The sequence below is a fragment of the Homalodisca vitripennis genome, chromosome 8 (assembly GCF_021130785.1).
Source record: "Homalodisca vitripennis isolate AUS2020 chromosome 8, UT_GWSS_2.1, whole genome shotgun sequence".
Taxonomy (NCBI): domain Eukaryota; kingdom Metazoa; phylum Arthropoda; class Insecta; order Hemiptera; family Cicadellidae; genus Homalodisca; species Homalodisca vitripennis.
In genome coordinates this window covers 37,854,368-37,877,967 of record NC_060214.1, presented here as the reverse complement: position 1 = coordinate 37,877,967, position 23,600 = coordinate 37,854,368, and the positions used below count along the sequence as shown (strand labels likewise).

General features: G+C 34.0%; 1 protein-coding gene across 1 annotated transcript in view; it reads right to left on the bottom strand.

Moving 5' to 3' along the window:
* Positions 1-1,035: 1,035 nt before the first annotated feature.
* LOC124368110 overlaps positions 1,036-23,600 on the bottom strand; it is a 35,709-nt gene continuing 13,144 nt past the window's right edge. The window contains exons 9-14 of the mRNA XM_046825385.1: positions 23,107-23,253; positions 22,454-22,600; positions 19,734-20,393; positions 13,870-14,013; positions 7,421-7,688; positions 1,036-1,897 (exon numbers count right to left, since the gene is read on the bottom strand). Of these exons, the coding sequence (XP_046681341.1) occupies positions 1,644-1,897; positions 7,421-7,688; positions 13,870-14,013; positions 19,734-20,393; positions 22,454-22,600; positions 23,107-23,253 (1,620 nt within the window). The 3' untranslated portion in view covers positions 1,036-1,643. The remainder of the gene's footprint in view (positions 1,898-7,420; positions 7,689-13,869; positions 14,014-19,733; positions 20,394-22,453; positions 22,601-23,106; positions 23,254-23,600) is intronic.

Sequence of the window (23,600 nt, the reverse complement as noted above, 5' to 3'; positions counted from 1 at the left end):
ATGGGACAACCTTTAAGGTTATCCTGTTAATATAATCATAAGCTTTTCAAACATTTAGAAAGTCCATAATCTTGAATACCTGTTAGACAAAAATTTTAACAAGATAAAATTATGCCCAAATGCGAATGACCACCATTCTCAAACTTGGGAAAGAAACGGTTACATGTTATTTACTCGTTTTTGGCTCGCTGGGGGCTGTGCCCTCAGCCCCTAAGAGGTAGGTTTCACCAAAATGGGGGAATAAGAGGATTTATGTGATAATTTGAATTCGGAGATGGGATTTGCCAGGTTGTTAAATGTAGACCATAGTGTTTATTTATTTTCTGGATATAAAAAAAATTATTTTGAGGGTGTTTAATGACTTATAACCTTTGGAGATACAAAAAGTGACAGGACCTATTTTATAGGAAATTTCACAGTGCACTGAAGTACAATTGGACTAAATTGAAATGTAATAGCCATACCAAGGGTCTACTAGATCCTGGGGGTCATGGAAATCCATCTTCCAGAAAATCTGTCATGACGATGATTGCAATAAGCAAATTTCTATGAAATCTACCTAATAATTTCTAGTTAGAACTTTATACACCCACTATCTGGATACCGTACGTGATATTAAAAAACACAGGTTGGAACAAACAGTATTGTAAATGACACTTTATTGTTTTGCACTATAATGCATAAGAAGTTATGTATAACCATTTCTTTTCAAACTTTTAATGACCGCCATCTTGAAACCTTAAGTGATATTGAAAAAGTAATAGAATAAAATTTGTTTATAATTACTCATTCTGGAGGTCATGACCGGAGAAAATCCAAAATCTCCTAAAAACTCTGTCATGAGGCTGATTGCATATGCACATTTCTACAAAATCTACCACTTTGCTGAATAAATTATAATAACATGTATATAAATTATTATACTAAGTAATTAGGCAGGATGCTGATAATTCTAATTGCTTGTGTGAATCATGAGCCAAAACTGTAGTAGATCGCTTACTCCAGATTTATAAAGGAGAAAATAAAAATTAGAAATAAAATTGTTACAAATTTATTACCTGAAGAACACAACTTTTACAGTCAATTGGCTTTTCTTAATTTAAGTTACTAGGTAATATATTTACAATAATTATATACATTAACCAACTTTTAATTTGTATTACACTATACAAAATGTACAGTTAAATATATACAACATATACAAATTTACAGTTAAATATATACAAAAGATAAAAATTTACAGTTAATATATATAAAAGATACAAATTTACAGTTAAATATATACAAAAGATACAAATTTACAGTTAAATATATACAAAATCCTCACAAAATTACCAGTAGCAAAACATAATAATCTGTTTCCAAATCCTGTTTACTGTAGAAAATTATTTAAATATGTTATTCACAACTCAGAAATAGATGCTAAATTTTACAAAACTCTGACGTCTTGTCTTTTACAAAGTGCTTGGATTAAGGAACACAAATGATTACATAATTATCTGGAAAGACTTATTCACCAAGACCAAATAGCGTAAATGAATGCACCCTAAAATTAATATTTCCACTAAAATTAAAATAGGATACTTTGATCATAAATATACTTATTCAATGTGCACAATTTAAAGCAAAAAATTGCTTTAACTTCATATACATAATTGTATCTCCTGGGGATCTACATCTTTTTCTGCAATTAAATCTAATAAAGCTGCAATCTTTTCTCTAGCAGCTTTTCTTCTTCTATCAGGAATGTTCTTCAATGAAATAATATGGAAAACATCTTGGCCATCTGGACTGCTAGAACTCTTATCTTTGGATTTCTTCAACATACGAAAACGCTTTTTAAAGGTCACATTTGTTGGTGGAGTTGTTACAGCTTTTGCTGGAGGTGGTACAGATGCTAAAAAAAACAAAATGAGCTATTATACAGTTTCAGAATTCATACAAAATTACTTATTTTAAATTATTTCTAAATAAAGTATATAAGTGATTTCAACAGGGATTAATTCAATTGCTCTGCCAAGAATCAAAATAATATCTGTTAATTGCTGGACGAGTATGCTACCACTAAATCATAGAACCCTCAATGTTTATGATTCAATTACTTTGTATTTGGTTGTTTACAGAACATGTTTAAATAACTAACGAGACTTGATAAGAAGACCAAATAACTTGTCAATATTCTTTGAATTTATATAAATGGCAAACTTTAATTGTAACCCTCAAATTGGTAGTGTCTGCTTCTGTACTGGCACCCTTTCTACAGCTGTTTGTGAGCTTTATACTGCCCTGTTATATACCTCTCAATATTCTTCGAATACTCAACTTATTATACACAATATTGTTCTCAAAATATTCCATATGAAAATAATAAATTATCTTTAGTTTTAGTTTCTTATTTTCAAAATATAGTACTTTGGTGTTAAAATGTGCTTGATATGATTTTTTTTATTTGTTTATAACTGCACTATTTTATCATACCTGTGCAAAAGATTTATAAAAATTCAAAAATATAAAAAATATGTACAGTTTTATACTTATATTTTAATAAATTATATTTTATTATTATTTTCTTATCTTAAAATGATTTTGGTATTTAAATATTCTTGATAGTATTTTATTAATTTTTTTTATAACTTTGCATTATCTCATCACATTTGTGTGAGAGGTTTATATAAATTCCAAATTATAAAAAAGGAGCACAATTTTATAGTTACCAATAATAATAATAACTATGTATATATATTTAATTTTAGCGCTTTTATTTTTTTTTTATGTTTAGTTTTTAACAATTTTTGAACTTTTGGGCAAAATTCACTAACATATTTTAGCCTTTTTGTACAATTCTTTACAACACTGATTCAATCTGTATATGACTTATTATACGAGGTCTGTCCAGAAAGTATCCGACTGCCGACCAGTAGGCGGCCGCGGCGTAACCGACCAGCTCGAACCGGTTATTGGGGGGGGAGGGGTGAGCCTATTCCTTCCCATATTAGGCATTGAATACGATCCAATCACTCAGTGAGTCACAGCGCTCTGTTCCGTACAGTACTGCTGTGTGTGTGCGTCGCATTTCAATATGACTGAACGTGTTGAGCAGCGCATTTGCATTAAATTTTGCCAAAAACTTGGCCATTCAGCATCAGAGACGATTACTATGATACAGAAAGTTTATGGTGACGTGTCTATGGGCGATACACAAATAAAAGAGTGGTGTAGGCGGTTTAAAAATGGCCGCATATCAGTGGAGAGTGATGATCGATCTGGCAGGCCTTCAACAGCCAGAAACGCTGAAAATGTTGAACGTGTTCGTGCAGCAATTAATGAAAACCGTCGATTGACTGTCCGAGAGCTGGAAGAAGATTTAGGAATACCAAAATCGTCAGTTTGTAACATTTTACACAAAGATTTAAAAATGAACCGTGTTTCAGCAAAATTTGTTCCTCGGCTGCTGACAGAAGACCAAAAGAACTGTCGACTTGAAATCGCATAGGACAATCTGGATTTGATAAAAAGTAACCCAGGGCTATTTAAAAAAGTTATTACTGGTGATGAGTCATGGGTTTATGGCTACGACCCTGAAACAAAGGCTCAATCTTCACAGTGGAAAACTCTCTAAGAGCAACGGCCGAAAAAAGCAAGACAAAGTCGAAGCAATGTCAAGAAAATGCTGACAGTTTTTTTTTACCAGGCGTTGTTCATCACGAATATGCTCCAAGAGGCCAGACAGTGAATAAGGAGTATTATCTTGAGGTCCTAAGGCGGCTACGAGATGCAGTGCGAAGGAAACGACCTGAACTGTGGACAAGCTGTGACTGGATCCTGCACCACAACAATGCGCCAGCTCATTCCTCAAATCTTATTCAGCGTTTTTTGGTCAAACACAACATCAACCAACTACGACAGCCTCCCTACAGTCCTGATATAGCTCCTTGTGACTTCTGGCTATTTCCGAAATTTAAAATTCCTTTGAAAGGAAAAAGATTTTACGATGTTGAACAAATAAAACAAAATGCAACAAAGGACCTGTTAGCCATTCCGCAAAATGAATTTAAGGAGTGTTTCCGGAAGTGGGAGGAGCGTTGGACTAAGGTAGTGGCTTGTGGAAGGGAGTACTTTGAAGGAGACCAGATTGCCGTTGCCACCGAGTAACGTCAGTTCATGCCAGACGTCAAGGTCAGATACTTTTTGGACACATCTCGTATGTCATTGTTTTCAGGAAAGCTCAAGGAATAATAATATTAGGTTATTATTGTTACTATAGTTTTTTATTTTACAAAAAATAAACCTTGAACTACCTTGATAAGGAAACTGGTTCCAAATCAGCTAACAGTTCTCTCAAATCACTCGATTTGTCCCTAAAATTGAGTGTTTCTTAATCAACCATACTACTAATAACCAATACAAAACATAAACTCAAAATAAATCAATTAGGCAGACACCAAAACACGACACCAGATGTAACTAATTAGACAGTCAGCCCGATCAGCTGGTCACAGTCAGTACAGTTGCTTGTACAAGACGTTTCTTCTAACGATAAATAGAGGAATTAAGTTTGATTTATTGAGTAATAATACATAGTAATAACGATAGCTCGATTGTTCTGCCATCGATTGATACTAGTCTATGTTTTATTATAAAAATTGATTAGTTGATTATATATATATATATATATATATATATATACCGTACAAGGTGTAACAAAACACTCTCACAAACTTTTGAACATTGTTCTACAAACCAAGAGGAGGGAGAGCCTAAACACAACCAATGTTCTAACTGATGAAACTATTTTTATTTAACGTTTGCCATTCTGTATGTGTTTTTTTAGTTTTTATTTTTTATTTCAGACATTAGTCTGAAGATATGAAATTCAAATTTGGTTTACTATTTTTCTTGCAGTCTAAAATCATGGAAAAAGTAATATTATATTATCATATTATGTTTCAAGATGGTGGATGATTTACGTTTTTAATGCTTAACACTGTAAAAACTAAAAAAGATTTGACAAATTTTAAAGAATAATAAACGTTGGTAAATATAGATAAAAACATTTCAATACCTAGATCATAAAAATTGGTCAATAGATAATGTAGATATAAGCTTTTAACAGTTGTAAAGCATGGTCAATAATGCCATAAACGTGTAGACAGTAAAAACTTTGCCATGCATAAAAAAAGTTATAAGTTTACATCTACATTATTTCTTGGCTGATATGTTATTTCATAATTATATTAGTATTTACAATATTAGGCTTTAACATATTCAACCACTCGCCATCTTAGAACGTGATGTGATGGTAATATAATAATAATTTTTTTCTTGATTTTATACTGCAAGAAATATGAAACTACCAAATTTGAGTTATATATTTTTACTGGTTTCTGAAATACAAAATAAAACTGAAAACCACACACATAAAATCAGTAAGCGAAAAGAGGTGAACCATTAGTTGTATTTAGTTTTCAGCTCCTTATAGTCCCTGGAACAATATCCTCAAGTTTGTGTAGAGAATTTTGTTACACCCTGTATAACTTTTCCAGTTAAGTATTTCTTTATAAGTTTTTAACAGTTTTACATTTTCAATTCAGAGTTTTTCATTTGGAATTTTATATCTAATTTTTGTATATCTGCTACTGTAAAAGTCTAGAGAATGCTTTTCTATTATTAATTTGCTTGTGTTTCTTGTAAATTAACTATGATAAGTAACTAGCGTTGGCAGCCTGTCATCATTATTTTTTTCTATTACATTTAAGTGATTAGCATAAGTTTATTGTTTTTATGTATATGTAATGTGCAACCCTTTCTGATAGTAATGAAACAGTAAAAATGCGTCCAAGAATTGACCCTTGAGGTACTCCATATTTCTGAGTTTGTAAAGAGGACTTTACCACTGATAACTGATTAAATTTGGTTACGTACTACAATTCAACATATAATAAATACAGTTCAATAAATACAGAGTAAACCGGAGCCACATCAGATAGCCCAAACCCTATTAATGACTCTAATAATTTATCATGTGACACGTCAAAAGCTTTAGAGGTCTATGATGCTCTTTTTTGAAAGAGCAAATATACGAATCACTAATGACCATTAAATCTTTCAGTCACACTTTCATCAATATAGTCCGGAAACAATTTTACTGGATTTCTTTCCACCCCCTAATTAATACCTGCACTCCCCTTTCCCCTTACCTTTCATAGACCAACTTACCATAAGAGGTCTATTTTCCTCATCTTCTTATTGCACACTTAAATCCTGGCAACTAATTTTGCAGAATTTCTTTCCAAGCCAAGTGTTGTGTGCACTTTCCTCTCTCTTAGCTTTAGTTATGAAAGTAACAGGCTATATCAACTCAACTCCTCACTATTGCTATGGTCTGGCAACTAACTGCACAGCATTTGTTATATCCCATCATCTTGTTATACTCTGGGCTGTCCCTTAATTACCTAACGCCCCAGGGGGGGAGGATTTTGATGCAGTGTTACGTAACTATTTAACTCCAACAATGAATTGCTTAAATTCATTCATAAATTATATCTCCCCCCCCTCCCATGGAAACCAAACAGAATAAAATCTGAATCCTCCATATAAATGTGCCCTTAAATGATAAAGCAGGTAGTTTAAATCTGTTTTGGGCGAGTACAAGTTTTTGAAATTTGAGCCAAACGTTGACAGTACAGATAGAACTTTACGAAACATTGCAGGTAAACATGGTCTATCATGAATCCAAATATACAAGTTGGTAAAAGAGAATTACTTAGTGATCCACCATAGCAGTTGACAGAAAGTGTGGTGCTGTATGGCTGGTGACATGTACAGAAAAGCGTGCGGCAAATGGCAAGCAGACGCTTATCATCTGATATTTGTGCATGTGCATTACAGTCGAGTGTAATAGTATATAATGTAATGTAATAGTATGTGTGTAGTGAGTACTGTGCCGAGCGATGGTGTAGTGATTGTCTTGTTACGTTTTCGTTGCATTTAGATCTAAAAAAGTAGATGTGTTTTAAGGTTTAAAATTCACATTCCGAGAAGAAACAGATAGTTTATATCAATGTTGTACCATTGTGAAATGCTAGTTTTATATTAATAAATCACGTTTTACTTGGGAGTGAAATTTTTTAAAATTATATTACAATTTTTAAAACATTATAATTGAGGGAGGAGGGGGTTTGTGGCAGTTTACGTATTTTTTTAGTGGAGTTAGCATTACTGATACAAGTCCGTTACAAGGGAAGTCTGAAAAGTCTGATTTTAGCATTACGTAATTCAAGGGACGGCCCCTATTCCTAAACTTACTTGATTAACAGACATCTACTTCGATAGATCTCAACTGATTTATGTTTTACTTATATCAGTGTCTATTCACACTGTAATCTTTATAAAAATATTCAAATTTTAACCTGATACTTACAAACATGATGTCTTGATTTATAATGATCCATTAAGTCTTTGTAAGTTGAAAAGCACTGATTTTCACAGAGTTGACAGACTTTAAAAACAGGACGTGTTATATGTTTACTCGTGGTACTTGAAACCTTTGAGTCCGTTAATCCATCAAGTCTCTTCAACGGATTGAAAGAACTGCTAGCCAGTTCACTGAAGTCAACGATGTGCATCTCCTCTGTCTCACCAAGTTGATTGTCTGTCACGTCTTCTTTGGGATGGTCACATTCTCTCATCTGGAAGAAGCATCAGTTGTTATACTTTCACAACATACGAGCGTACCATATCCCTGGATTTACCAACACACCAAATCTAACAATTTGGTTTTTAACTAATCACACACAATAACATAAACACTAATTCTAAAGGTGACTAACATTTTAAAACTTGTAATAGACCACAGCTTGAATTTTAATGAGTTTATTATTTCAACAAGTCAACAAGACATTGAGTCAACAAGAAACATCAATACAAAATATATACAACGATCAACCAATAAATAAGAAAGTAACAGTATAAGATTAACTTGTAGAGTTAACTCAAACAAAACATCTGAAAGTGTTGAGTAACTTGCTACCTCACTAAGGACACACTCTGAAGTCCTCCTAGAGACTATAGAGTCTCTCCTGTCTGGACAAAAAGTCATTTGGTTTAGAATTATTTTAAATTATTTAGTTTTTTAATGTGATGGGGGTAGAGGATAATAGAACAAAAGTAGAACAGTGACTTTTGAATTGAAAACCGTGTCAATTTTTTGAATTACTCCTATTTTGGAAACTAAATACTACAATGTGGTAGTACTTTACTGTGGTGTACTTTCCAATATACACAAATCTTAGTTGGAAGAATTATGTACATATAAGTACAGCTCTATCCACAGATAGTGCCTTCTTTTTGAGATTGAAGATCCTAGCATTGTAGAAACTCCCGATTAAACTTTAAATGATTCTTGACTAAATCAAGACAGCAGTTGTTTTCCTGGAGGCAAACTCTCATTGCAGCAGTTATTTTCCTGGAGGCAAACTCTCATTGATTCATCATTCTCTTTGGTGTTGTCAAAGCCATATTTAATTCAGTCCACATCAATATTAACAAAATCTGAGTTGTGCCCTAACAGCTAGAAGTCATATTAAAAAATTTTTATTTCATCAGTGAGAGCAAATGTAATAGAGGTTAGGAACAATTTTGATGAAAATGACTATAAAGGGAATAGAGTAAATATAATATATATATATATATATATATATATATATATATATATATTATATTTACTATAGGAAAACTACCACATTTTTCAACCTCAATTTGATTGTTCCATTACCTATAAATCAATCTAGAAAAGTGTTGACTGCATTATTGAATTCTTTATTGTTATCTCTCCATGACGATTATACCAGATTTAAAAAAAATGGCAAACACTTTTCTGTAATAAATTGAAGAATATAATACATATTTTTCTGGTAAAAATAAAATATAGTACAATATATTTTTAATATGAAATTATTTTGACACGTTTTTATAAAATTTTGAGTTTCATTCAAAATTGTACACATGTATAATTGTTTTAATTTGTTTGAGCTCTTGTCTAAAACTTGTAAGAGATGGTTTTCATTGTCTCTAAAGTTTTCTTTATTCATTGTTATAAATAAAATACAGTTTATTAGATAAAGCACAAAATAACACTACTTGTGTAATAAACTAATGTCGACAACCGATCGTCAAACACTTATGAACTTGGCAGCAATACTGGAAATAAAAAACAAACAAAAGCTCGTTGCTACGGAAACATCAATATTATTACTAACCCTACAGAGGTCGCATCACTAACAGTTACGTAAGAGGTCGCGCACGGTGGATTCCACCAGATTCATAAGAAAATATGAAACGAACACATTTTACAGTTTTATTGTACAAACTTACATTTAACATGATGAGTAATATGTAAACTTTGTTTTAAAGTATTATTACTATTGTAAAATCGTAAAAATATTTGTAAAAGTATTGTATTTATCAAAACAAACTTCAAAATTGTAACAGAATGAAGTACTGTGGTAAAAATACTTGTACATTAATATTAGGCAACAATACTTAAATAATGTAATTTAAATATAGAAACATGACTTCTAGTATAAAAATAATGTAATAAATGATATTGTATTATATAAAAATATTGTAAAAAAATCTTACAACCTGTAAGAAATTAGCTTAGTTGCAATTAGTCACTTGTGGAATCATCGTCATCTTCTTCTGCACACTGAGAACAAGTAAACATGGTGTGCTCCCTGCAAATGTACTTGTGACAGATGTGAAACGTAGTTTTTACTTTTCCGGTTTTTTCTCCAGTTGCAGATACCACAACGTCCCTCAAGATTTGCTGCAGGCTGCGGCCTCTCCTCCTCTTGAAGTCCCAGCATTTGTGTGACGCTTCTTTTTAGCTGCCTTGGAAGTCTTTCTTCCCCATGACGAGCTACCAAATAATTAAAACAGAGATCTTTGGCGAGACCCTTCAGGAATTCCCTTTGGACAATGTCAAAGTCTCCTCTTTTATGTTTGTACACAATATAACTATTTAGCCAATGGTATTTAGAAGACTGAAAAAGATAGTAAGCGGCCAACGATTGCTTGTTCTCGCAACTGAATACCGTGTCTTATACTCATCAACAACATCCACTCCTCCTTTAGTTGAATTATAAAAGGTCAAAATGAAAGGCTTTTTAGCATCTCCAGACTGAGGGTCAATTTCGTCACTGTGGTGCATGGTAGACAGTAGAAGAACAACTTTTTTTTTCTTCGGGCAGTACGATAGCAGAGTTTTTCCATCTTTGAAGGCAAACATGCTGCTGGATACAGGACGATTCCTTGTATCTATTAACTCAAGTGGTATTTCTTTTTTATTTTTTCGTAGGGTACCCACTAAAGTCAAATTGTGATCGTTCTTGAGAGTCTCGGCGAGGGGTATGGATGTATACCAATTATCCGTGGTAATGTTTCTTCCAGTACCACTCACAGGCTGGACGAGTCTGGAAACTACAGCAAGACTAGAATTCTGTATTTGAAAGGGACCCGGTGGTTGCTTGCCAGCATAAACCTCTAAATTCATGGTATAAAATGTTTTTGCACAGGTCATAGCATGAATTTTCAGACCATATTTTGGAGGCTTGTTTTTTATAAACTGCCGAAATTTACAACGACCTCGAACAGATTCGAGCATCTCGTCAACTGTAAGATACTCAGAAACAGAAAAATTTGTTTTGCACTTTTCTACCAATAATTCAAACAGATCTCGAAATGGGTGCAAGCCTATCAAGCCTCTTCCGATGCTTCCTAGTATCAGCATCGTCAAATCTCAACACTCTGATCAAGAACTTGAACCTTCTCAAGTTCATACAGTTGGAAAAACTCCACGCCTGTACCATCTGTTGCCCATAAATCATATAGATTCAAATGAGAAGCACGAAGGATTCCTGCCATATAAAGAAGTCCTATAAATGCTTCTATTTCATTTCTGGATGTGTCAGCCGCATCACGCTCACAAGTGTACCTAGGACGAACTTTTCGTATACGCTGGTTGGTGCAGGTTACAATGCTACCTAACACTTCATCGGTAAAACAACCTCCAAGCAGCAACAGGGTTTTGAACATCAAAGTTTTGTCTTACACCCGGTAATCGCCGAACTAAGTTAGCAGCAGGTATTCGCACATTCTGTCTAGGACAGTGAACACTCCATTTCGTTACTCCATCTTTACCTGTATATACTGGAGATGCTTCCAAAAAACGGTACTTCCGCTTCCTCTCCTGATTGTTCTGACGCTGTGTCTTCTTCCTGCACTGATACATGATCTTCATCTTCATCATCGGAATCCAGTTCACCAATAGGAGCGACAACGGGCTTATCAAGAAAAAGTTGTCTTCTTATAGCACCTGGATTTACAAGTCTTTCCTCCTCTTGTCTTTCTTCCCTTTTGACACTGTTCAACAAATTCACAAGTCTCTCTTCTTCATTTCTATTCATATTGAAATCAAAATGAAAATAACGAACAATAATACACTACACAGAACAATCACAATTTTAGATACCGCGAGAGGTCGCGCACGGTGGAAATGACAGGTTATACAACGTTGGCAGTACGGCTGATGACTGAAGAGGCGGAAGGGTGGGGGTGGCCACTTGATTTGGTTGCGGGCGAGTCCATCTGAAGGTATAGGGGGGGTGGAGCGTCAAACTAGTTCTGTTCAAAAGTTGTAAGCAAAAATGTAACACCCCGGTGGAAAAAGACAGTGTCGCGACCTCTGAAGGGTTAATACTCTAATAAATGTAAACAGCTGTATACTACTTTATGGTTTGTTTTTACATCAAATTACAATTATGGAGCAAAGCATACAATGCTACTAGACAAATGTGTAATTTGAAAATTCATCGGCTGACAGACCATAACATCATAGTTTATTATTATTATACCGAAGACGGAATACAAATTTTAAAAACTGGGCATTACTCGATACATCAAAACATATTGAGTACAGATAAATGGTTCGTTTGACATTTTAACTGTGTACTATAATAAATATCACCCAATACAGTTTGTCGCACAAAGACGCCAGCAATTTATGAGGTTTTTACCACATTTGATATGCTGATATCACTGCACTTTTTTGTATACCAAATTTGTATGGAAATCCTTTAGACCACCCGGTACACCTTGTATTTGAAGCAATTGATTTCCGAAACAGATATTAACATTTTAGACTATCCCAGTACCTCCACACGATGGTGCTGACCTTCCATCTTCTGCTCCATTGCCTCAGAAACTCTGTATATACAATACACTCTCATTAATCTGGCAGATATCAGACTATGGTATTGCCGGATTAGTGAAAACACCGGATTATTAGAAGGCCATAAATAAAAATGCTTAAAATGTACAAAATGTGTGTTTTATTACACCAAACACTATTCAAAATTACTATTATAGTACTTGAGTAATAAATTTAAATGAAAGAACATTTTCTTTAAACTTTCTTTTTACGTATGTAATAATTAGTTTTTATAGGTGCTGATTCACACTAGAACTAAACATAACCTTAACTTACGGTCCGGTAGGTCTATTTTATTGCAGTAAAAAACTTTAGATTTTCTTTTGTTTCTTGGTTTGAAAAGACATTTTTAATACTTTCTCTTGAAGCCTCTTTAAAACAAAAATAATATTACTATCAGATACATCATTGTCTTGTGCCTCCTTCAAAGAAGTTGCAAAGGCAACCTTGGTCAAAAGCCGGTAAAATAAACCACTCTCATCTGCATTATACACTTGATCGGGAGTTAGGTCTAGTGTCTCCATGATTTGCTTAAACTTTTTCTTGAATAGTTCGACTGCAGCAACATCACATGAAGTTTTTCGCACGTCGCACTTAACAAATGAACTCCGAAAAGTCTTTTTAATTTTTCTATCCATCTTTCACTTGCTTTGAAATTGTTTTTCTCCATTATTTTCTCATAGAATACCTTAGCTTTTTTTTTAAGAATTCCCCTGAAATTGGTGTATGCCTGTTATGTTCTTGAAGAAACCAAGTTATAGGCTATCCTGAACATGAGGAAATTCCCCTTTTTCAATACTGTCCTGGTACTTTTCACATTGTCACTGCTTTTGCAAAAAAACTTAATCTTTTTACTGTTCTTCTGTATGTCATGTATCGTTGCGCAACCGACACCATGTCCAATTGTGAGGTTAGTAAGCTTATCACCTTTATCAAGTCTCTTGTTCTTTTTCTGAAGAATTATGGTTTTACGTTTTCATTTACACTGAGACATTTTTCACTTACCATCTTGAAATATAAATTAAGCACAAACTACAACACTAAGTACAGTAGCAATAACATGGATAACACTGGCAACTGTTAACGTGAACAGCAGGTAAAACCACAAGACAACTGAGCAATCGTAGGTTGTTTGTTGGCACAGTTTTCAGTAATATATCTCAACTTGAATCCCTAATTCTACACCCGCCAAAATACTGGATTAAACTGTTTGTTTAATGGATTACCGAACTGTTGCAGTGCCGGAAGACGCTCAAAGCGAACCCCCAGCATCTTTTCAACATCAGACATGAGATTCAGATTTCAGGAGTCAAGTCTGCAACAGCGTCAAATTTTAGATGCTGCACATAAGATGGAGGTGAACTGGAGCTAAATTCAACATTCACATTGAATCAGCCCTTCCAACAATAGCTGCTATATGTGTACATATTATTTATTTGTTAAGATGAGTTCCAACACATATTTACAAAAAGAATGAAGAGAGTGATTTGACGAGGAACGTGTTCCTGTCATATAAAGTAGTTTAAATTCGGGCAATAGTACAAGTTTAAATATATATAGACACAACTTGTACATTATATAAAACCAAGAAAGCTACTTACAGGAACCAAATTCATTATACGGAAGTCATTCTTCTTGCTAGGGTATGTTAAAAGTTGTTTCTCAACAAATACTGTGTTTTCTTCCTCAGGTTGTGATGCAATAGTCTTGACATAGTACTCGCTAACTTCTACTTTTATTTCCACCTAAGACAAACAAACAGATGTATACTACTGATGAGTATAGGAATCAGTAACTCACAGCATTTAAGGCTGTCACAGAACTCATATTGAAGACAGAAACACAATTTAGTACATTACTTGGCACAGAATCTAATCATCTCATTATGCATGATCACTTAGCAAAGAATCTAATCATCTCATTGTGCACAGTAACTTAGCAAAGAATCTAATCATCTCATTGTGCACAGTAACTTAGCAAAGAATCTAATCATCTCATTATGCACAACAATTTTTATGAACTTTTATGTTGGTGGAAGAAGATGCTCACCGAGGTAATAAAAAATAGCTAGATTAGATTATGATGAATACTAATAATTTTATTATTATGCTAGAATTTGAGTTTCTCAAATACCTAGCATGACACATTTCAACATTACAGAGTTTTGCAGTTTCAAATTACATACAATAATAATTAGAAAATAACAAATTGTATAATTATAAAATTCTCAAACTCTTAACCAGGGAGTGGTCTATCCATTTAGTTTCTAATAAGTGATAAATCTGAAAATACTGGTTCAAAAATTGTTGGCAAATATTTTTTTACTGATGTGAGTAGTCTCAAAAAAACTAATAAGAAGTTCCCCAGATTAGTGTTATATTGCTTATTATATTAAATATTATATATTATTTAGCCTACGCACAGGCTGCTTGCCCATGTAGGCTAATTTCCATTTTAGTGTTAATATGTAATAAATAGTTTACTTAAATTATATAAAAAAACGAGGGCAAAGAAGAAACAAAAGTATAGAAAGGTGTATAACAAAGAAATCTCATAGGTTAAAAAACTGACTATCTGAAGGCCTTGGACCAACAAAATTTATATGGAAGAGACATAGACAAACTTGAAACTGTTGCAAAAAAAAAAGGGCTGATGATCTGCAGCTTAAGGAACTCAGAAAGCAGGCTACATCACATTTTCATTAAGCAATCTAGTAACAAGCAAAAAGCTCTATGGCAAGTGATAAATTATGAAAGATGCCGGGACAAACAGGACTTCAGACTCCATAGAACTAGAAATTGATGGGAAACTCAATCAGACCCACTACTTGTTGCAAACCACCTTAATCTATATTTTACAACGGTAGCTGACAAAACATTAACAGAAATGGGACTCACACAAACAAGCAAACAAACTCAACCAGCCACAGAATCAAATACCTGATATATCGTTATGGCCTTGTACCTTGAAAGAAACAGAAGAAGCCATTTCTAACTCAAACAAAAGCCTTCGGCTGGGGTGGATGACATATCATCAATCCTTTTTGAAAGGCCGCTCAGAGGAACTTGTACCACCTCTGACATCTATTATCAACAAAACTTTCTCCCAAGGCATTTTCCCTAGAGCTCTAAAGTTGGCAAAAAGTGTTTCCAAAACTAAAAAAAGGATCTCCAACTTACAGACAAACTACAGACCTATATCCCTCCTCTCTACAGTTTCAAAAGTGATTGAAAAAAGTAATGTTAAACCAGCTTATAACACATTTGACCAACCACAATGTCCTAACCACCCAACAACATGGGTTTCTGAAAGGAAGATCAACAATTTCAGCACTGATAGAACTCACAGAATTCATTATAGATCAAGTGGAAGATGGAAGCTGCTGTGACTAGCCTTTTTCTGGATTTTACTAAAGCATTTGACTGCCTGGACCATAATATCCTCCTTCAAAAGATGAATAATATGGGAGTCAGAGGAAATGCAGCCAGGTTGGTTTGCAAGCTACCTGGAGGGGAAGAACACAAATGGTAGAAATATCATATACCAAAAACAACACCTCATATCGTGTGTAACATCAACACCACTCCCTCTAAGTAGAGGCGTCCTCAAGGATCTGTCTTGGGACCGGTACTTTTTATTCTGCTAAACCAACGATCTCCCAAAACTATCTCCAAGAGCTTAGCCAGGTACTCATGTATGCTGATGATACTGTCCTCCTCATAGCAAATAAATAAACAAGTACAAGAACTAGAAATAGCATCCTTTATCGCTCTAAAATACAGCAAAAACAATATTGTAATCAGAATGATTTAGTATTAAACGACCATAAGACTCAACAACTAAACTTTGGAAGAAAACAATTGAATTTACAGGACTCCCAGAAGTTGACCTAGATAAATAAAGCGAAATACTTGGGAGTAACTATTGATGACAAACTCACCTGGACACCACATATTGATAAAATTTGTTCAAAAACTTAACTCCTGCGTCTATGTCCTTAAAAGACTAAAGGCTACCAATACTCAGGAGATAACTAGAATTGCCTATTTTGCACTTTTTGAGGCTCATCTTCGATATGGCATAACAGTTCTGGGGCAACTCCTCAGCAAAAAATGTGCAACGTATCCTGGTAATTAAAAAAAAAAGCGATTAGGATCTTAGCCAACCTCAATCCACTCGACTCCTGCAGAAGTACATTTAAAGAACTAAAGATACTAACATCAGTATCCCTCTACATCCAGGAAGTTATTCTTTACACTTACTAATCAAAATCTAAAAAGAACAGGACAGCTCCATTATTACAACACCAGGCATGGAAACAATTTCATTTTGCCGAACCACCGTCTCAGCCTATATGAAGAGAAGCCAAGCTACATGGGACCAAAATTGTTTAACTGCCTTCCTGACTACCTGAAGAAGATCTCCAGACAAAAACATTTTAAGAGGAAACTTCAAGAATGGCTCCTGGAGTGGTCTTTTTACTCGATCAAAGAATTCACTGACTTAAAACAACAACATCAAAATTTGTACAATTTAAAAACCACTTTTGTATATAATATATGACTTTACTACCATGACGCCATTGTATTTCTCCATGAAATTACAAATAAAGAATTTTTGATTTGATTGATTTGATTTGATTTGATAAATAATATTATCCAACTACTATACTTAAAATTAAATTGTTATATTTTATCGCCACTTAGTAAGTATAGTAAAAGGGTACTGTAATTTACTATTTATCAAATGTAAATCAATCTAATATCTATGTGTATATGTTTTTGGAAATAAAAAATGTTTCTATTCTATTGTCACTTTGTTGTTAGTTGTTTAAAATACATGTTTCTATGCAGTACATCTAAAGGTATAAATGTTCTTTTTAGAGGTTTTGATAAAGTACTAACTTGTTAAACTGTTTACATTTAATGTAAATAAATTAAACGCTTGATCCTTGGAGTACCACAAAAAAATCATCATATCTTTTTATCATTTTGACCTGTATTATTAGCTTTCACAAACTAACTATACCTAGTATTGGAGTTTATGTTTATTTGGTAACAACTATGCATATGAAATGTGCTCACAACCTACATGAGTTATTCCAACTCTACATACTCACATTTAAAACAACCACTCTGTTATTACGAGGGCTATTCAGAAAGTAAGGAACGTTTCCACCTGATGCCACCAGGCATGCGCTAATCGTGTATATATTGAAGTTCTCGTATTCAGCACCTCAGTCTGCACCCAATCGTGACAACGGAAAACATCTCCGTGCTGCCCTTTTCTTTATTTTTAAATTGCTGCAATTGAAAATCCCGCCAGTTACGAAGTGAAATCTGTGATTAGTTTATGGTTGGCAAAAAAAAATTAAAACCTATAGAAATTCGTTAAGAAATGTGTGAAGTGTACGGGAACAACGTAATGACTGAAAGTTCTGTCCGGAAGTGGAGGATTCAGTTTATAACTTATCACAACATATGTTTATAATGAAGAGAAGAGTGGATATCCCAGCATTGTGATTGACGATCTGGATTTATGAAAAATTTATGTTTCCCACAAGTTTTGGATTTTATTGTTTGAAATTGTTTCACAGAAGTTTTTTGTGCAAGATGCAAGATGAGTGCCAAAAATACTTACAGATCACCATAAATAACAACGATTTGGGGCAGCTTTTGACGGTTTTAGAGGCCTACCACAGTCATGGTGATGCACTATTGGATCAAATCGTAACAGGAGACAAAATCTGGATGAAACATTAATTTAGAGACAAAATTACAGTTCATGAAATGGGGGCACACAACATCTTCTAAAAAAACCAAAGAATGTCTGCAAACTTAGTTGACCAGGAAGATGGCAATAGTGTTCTGGGACAGGCTAGTGTTGTTCTGTTCTTATTGATTTTCTCGAGAGTGGTTTTAACGATAAACTCTGAGCGGTACTGCCAAATATTGCAAAACCTTAGGAAACAAGTGCTAAGGAAAATTATCAACCAAAATTTTTCTTTTGCATAACAATGCCCAACCTCACACGGGAAATTGTACGCAAGTATTCTTGAACTCGTAAGTTTTTCCTTATGCACCCTACAGTCCTACTCTTTCTCCAAGTGATTTTCACTTGTTCCCGAAACTGAAAACCTGGCTAGCAACACAGTGTTTTGACGACAATGAGGAGCTCCAGATACACGTCACTGAGTGGCTGAGATCACAGGTGGCAGAGTTCTATGACACAGGAATTCCAAAGCTTGTCTCCTGCTATGATAAGTGCCTGAATTTGTATGGTGACTATGTAGAAAAGTAGTATTTTAGTCCCTCTTTCACAAGTATACCATAAATGTTTTTCTTTTAATTGGTTTTTTTATTCTAAAACGTTTCTTACTTTTTAAATAGCCCTTATATTTTAAAAGAAAACACCTCAACACCAAAAATTACATGACAAGGTTTGATTTGGGTTATTGAAATCTGATAATGTGAGTAATGGTTGATCAAGTTTCGTTTTGTAATTTTGTCACATTTTCTTCAAATTTGATCTGTCTTTTCATAAAATATTATAATATCCATATTTATAAATATAAATTTGTTTATATCCATGAAATATTTTAATGGATTGAGGTAATCCAAATGAATCAAAATTCTGCTTTTACGCCAATCACAATACTATTATGTTATGTTACTGTTATGTTGATCTAAAAAATATGCAATACGTACAAATATATGGTTAACAAATGGTATACCACTATCTTCAATTTTTAGTTTTAACAATTGAAAACTATATTAATTTTACATTAATATATAGCCTGCAAATATAAAATTAAGTATTCATATCTGGCTGTATAAATGATTTCTTATTTTTTGGAAACAAAATTTAAAAACTATACAGCAGTAAAGGAAAAATGTTTTAAATTACAGTAAAACCTTTCATATTCTATCTGTAGTAAAATCTGCCATATTATGTCTAATGTTGCCCCAGGGTAGACCAGATGACGTTAAAGATGCAATTCATTTTTTTTAAACACTACGATTCAAAACTATATGAATTTACAAAAATCACAAAAAATGCAAGGTACAAAATCATGTAATGTTTAAAAACAGAAACGGACTAATCTAAAAAATAAATACTTCTGACAAAATGTTACAAACAACGCTAAATATGACTAAAACCAGTAGTGTAACTAAAGACTTGGCTTTGAGGGGATGAATCTGATTTAAAACACTTCACACCATGTGGGTGTATGGAATGAATTTCCATAAAATATAAATGTTTTAAAACTAGATAGACCTAATTCTAAGAAAAAGTTTGACTTCTGTACTTCAAACAATTTTTTTTAGAACTCTTGGAGAGTTCTACCCCCCTCATCTCTCCCATAGTAACACAACTAGTTTTAATTATGATTAGTCTAAGAACAAATACTACAGTGTACTCCAACTCTACGTAAAATTTGCGTGGACACAAAAAAAGTTACTACCTTTTCTGGCGGACAGGATTGTAGCGCCTGTAATACTACATCGCTTGATGCATTCTGGGGCTTTTCCTTCCTTCTCTCCAGAGCCTGTTTTAACTTCTTTGAGTTTAATTTCATGTGCAGTTTTTTTAAAACTTTTTGTTTTCCAGATGAATCAGTTTTTTTTGGCATTAGTCTCCGTTTTTTTACCCTTCTATACATTTTGTACAGTGGAATGCATGGGTCTTGAAGTGGACTATTAAAAAGAGAACTCTTGGTTTTGGATTGTGTCCTACACACAGGAGGGGTAAACGGCGTTTCTTTCAAAGATTGCGGCAACGAGGTCACTTCTTCTAATAAAGGTGTTGTTGGAGAAGAACAAGTTTCCACAGTTGTCGGGATTGCATTTATTTTTAGCCTTGTCTTTAGAGTGCTCGTGAAACTATCATTTGTGAAGTGTTTTTCACACACTAATTTGGCTCGAAGTGCCGCTTTAGTTAGAGAACCGAGAGCTTCGTTCCCACAGCTGGCCACCCACTGCTCACAAATCTCTTGTCTGGAAACAGGGAATTTAAAAAAATGCACACCAGGAGAACGGGCTTGGTTGACTTCACAACCGGTCATGGCACAGGTTTTGCGACTGCTGGACTTTTTCTCAGTACCGATCACAGACTCCATAATTACCTAAAACAATATTCAATTATTTTAGTTTTTCATTTAACTTCCCAGGGCCGTTCCTAGGGTTAGTAACGCCAGGGGCAATCATAGCCTCAGCGTCCCCCTCCCCCCACTAACTTAAATACAAGAAGTAAACATATTAACGTTATCATTTCTACAATTAATTATAACAATATAAATCTTATTAAGGCACATATTTCAATTGTAATTCCATATTATAGTACAAGTAAATGTATATTGCGGCTGTGTTGTTACCATGCTTGTTGCTGTGTTATCAGCCCAAGGCCACGGTGCCCCCTCCTACAGCCTATAACCACTGCACCAGGGGCAGCTTGCCCCCAGTCGTTCCCCTCTTTGAATGTCCCTGAACCCAATAGCATCTTCTAACTCTATATCATTAAAAGCCAACTGTAGTAAAACTCTTTTCATTTTTTCCCTTTAACCCTTTTAAGGCCAATGACCAATTGAGTTGCACTAGTCTCAGAGGCCAGCTCCTGATATTGCTCAGGGACCTTGAAGGCCAGGCTATTTTTGTTCCTTTTTGCATAGTTTTAGTAAATAAGCTGTAACTTCCATATTGCTTAGTAAAAACTGATAATTCTTTTTTTAATTTGTTTGTAAAATTATAGGCTTTAACAGGAAACTATAAGGTTGGTCATATAAAATAAAAAATATTTTTTACATACATGTTTGTATGTAAAATTTGTAAGTGTAATTTACTTTTTTTGGTTTTAACACCTCATAAAAAATTCAAAAGATTGTTTTGCACCCAAGTAACACATATTTTCTAAAACTACATATTATTTACAACAAACATGCCAATTTTAAAGTGCTTAACAATAATAGAAGTGAATTAGGCACGAATTATTCAAAATCTGCAACTGCGGCTTATTTGTGAAAATTGTAGAAAAGCTAGTCTTGTCTTCAGTTTATACACAAAACATCTTTTTTCTTCATACAACTCACAAGAATCCATACAATATAAACACAAAACACTGTTAGTAATTAAAAAGTTTTAAAATTATTATTATTAGGCATATTTACATTGTTTGGTTAATAAAAAGTTTCTTTAGCATTTGTGATTTCCAACACCGTCAATAAACTGAACACCAGTACCACTAGCAAGTAAATTGTTTACTACAGTGTTTTCACTTGTAGGTGATTTGCCTCTCGTTCTTTTGCTCATATTTACACTTAATAGTTCACTGCAAATACTCAGAAATACCTATAACATCGCACAAAATTACTGAATTGCATCAACAAAATATAACCACAACAACTTTAACCTATACACCACAACGCCGTTGTAGTAAGACAGATGATTTCATCGAAATGCATAGATGTATTAATAAGAGAAATGATGCAAGAAACGGCAGTGTTTGCATTTACTCATGAAGCCCACCTAACCCCAAACAAGAAAATATCATGGTTGGTGGCATTTGGAAAGTTTATTGGCCAGTAAACCGGAAATAATGGACGGCCTATTGTACCTATTGTAGCCGTCGGCCACGAACGCCATTATGATCACGGCTACTTATTGTAGCCGCCGGCCATCAACGCTATTTTGACTTATAAGGGTTAAGAATCATTTTAAACGTCATGCAGTTTCAAGCCCTTATTTTTGATTGTGTTGCATTGTACAACAAAATTTGAGATTTTTTCTGAATGACCCATAAAAATATTAAAAAAACTAAAAAGCTAGGAAATGTGTATTAATTATATACTCAAAATGAGAAAAAATTCCATAATTCTACAGCTAAAAATAAGGGCCTTGAAGAACAAAAAGGTTTAACGTATAAATTTATTTGAAATAGATATATTCTTCGGTTATAACACAGGCATTAATTCATCACTTACAACCACATCGGAGCAAGTGAGTGTCGATAAATTCACTTCAAGGCAGCCTGGGCATACCGCAGTAATGTTCAAACATTTGCTACCTGAGTCTCTCACTCAACAGGTAGCAATCCGAGCAATCATTTTTGTCATGCCTAATTTATAACATTAAATAGGTCATCTCTTGTTTAACTAGCACAATCAAGGAAAAAACGAACGAAGCAACTTACAGGAACCGAATTCAATCCATGGGAGGAAGTCTTCTTGCTGGGGTATGTTAAAACTTCCGGCTCAATAAATACATCGTCTTCTTCAGGTTGAGATGTAATAGTCATGTCTGGCTCACAATCCTCGATATTCTCAACTTTTATTTCCACCTGAAACAAACATACGTATTGGAGACGGACACTCACAGGTTTCAAGACTGTACAGAACTCGTATTGAAGCCAGAAATATAATCTCACCACGCACAATAAATTGGCATGAAATCTGATCATCCCATCGTGGAATCTTGAATATGCCATGATGCATCACATTGGATCATCACTATCACTTGAGATTGAATATGATCATCCAAAATCCCAGGGTCTTGAAGTACAAAAAGGTTTAACATATAAATTTATTTGAAATAGATATATTCTTCGGTTATAACAGAGGCATTAATTCATCACTTACAACCACATTGGAGCAAGTGAGTGTCGATAAATTCACTTCAAGGCAGCCTGGGCATACCGCAGTAATGTTTGAAATTTGCTACCTGAGTCTCTCACTTAACAGGTAGCAATCCGAGCAATCATTTTTGTCATGCCTAATTTATAGCATTAAATAGGTCATCTCTTGTTTAACTAGCACAATCAAGGAAAAATTGAACGAAGCAACTTACAGGAACCGAATTCAGTCCATGGGAGGAAGTCTTCTTGCTGGGGTATGTTAAAACTTCCGGCTCAATAAATACATCATCTTCTTCAGGTTGAGATGTAATAGTCATGTCTGGCTCACAATCCTCGATATTCTCAACTTTTATTTCCACCTGAAACAAACATACGTATTGGAGATGGACACTCACAGGTTTCAAGACTGTACAGAACTCGTATTGAACCCAGAAATATAATCTCACCATGCACAATAAATTGGCATGAAATCTGATCATCCCATCGTGGAATCTTGAATATGCCATGATGCATCACATTGGATCATCACTATCACTTGAGATTGAATATGATCATCCAAAATCCCAGGGTCTTGAAGTACAAAAAGGTTTAACATATAAATTTATTTGAAATAGATATATTCATCGGTTATAACAGAGGCATTAATTCATCACTTACAACCACATTGGAGCAAGTGAGTGTCGATAAATTCACTTCAAGGCAGCCT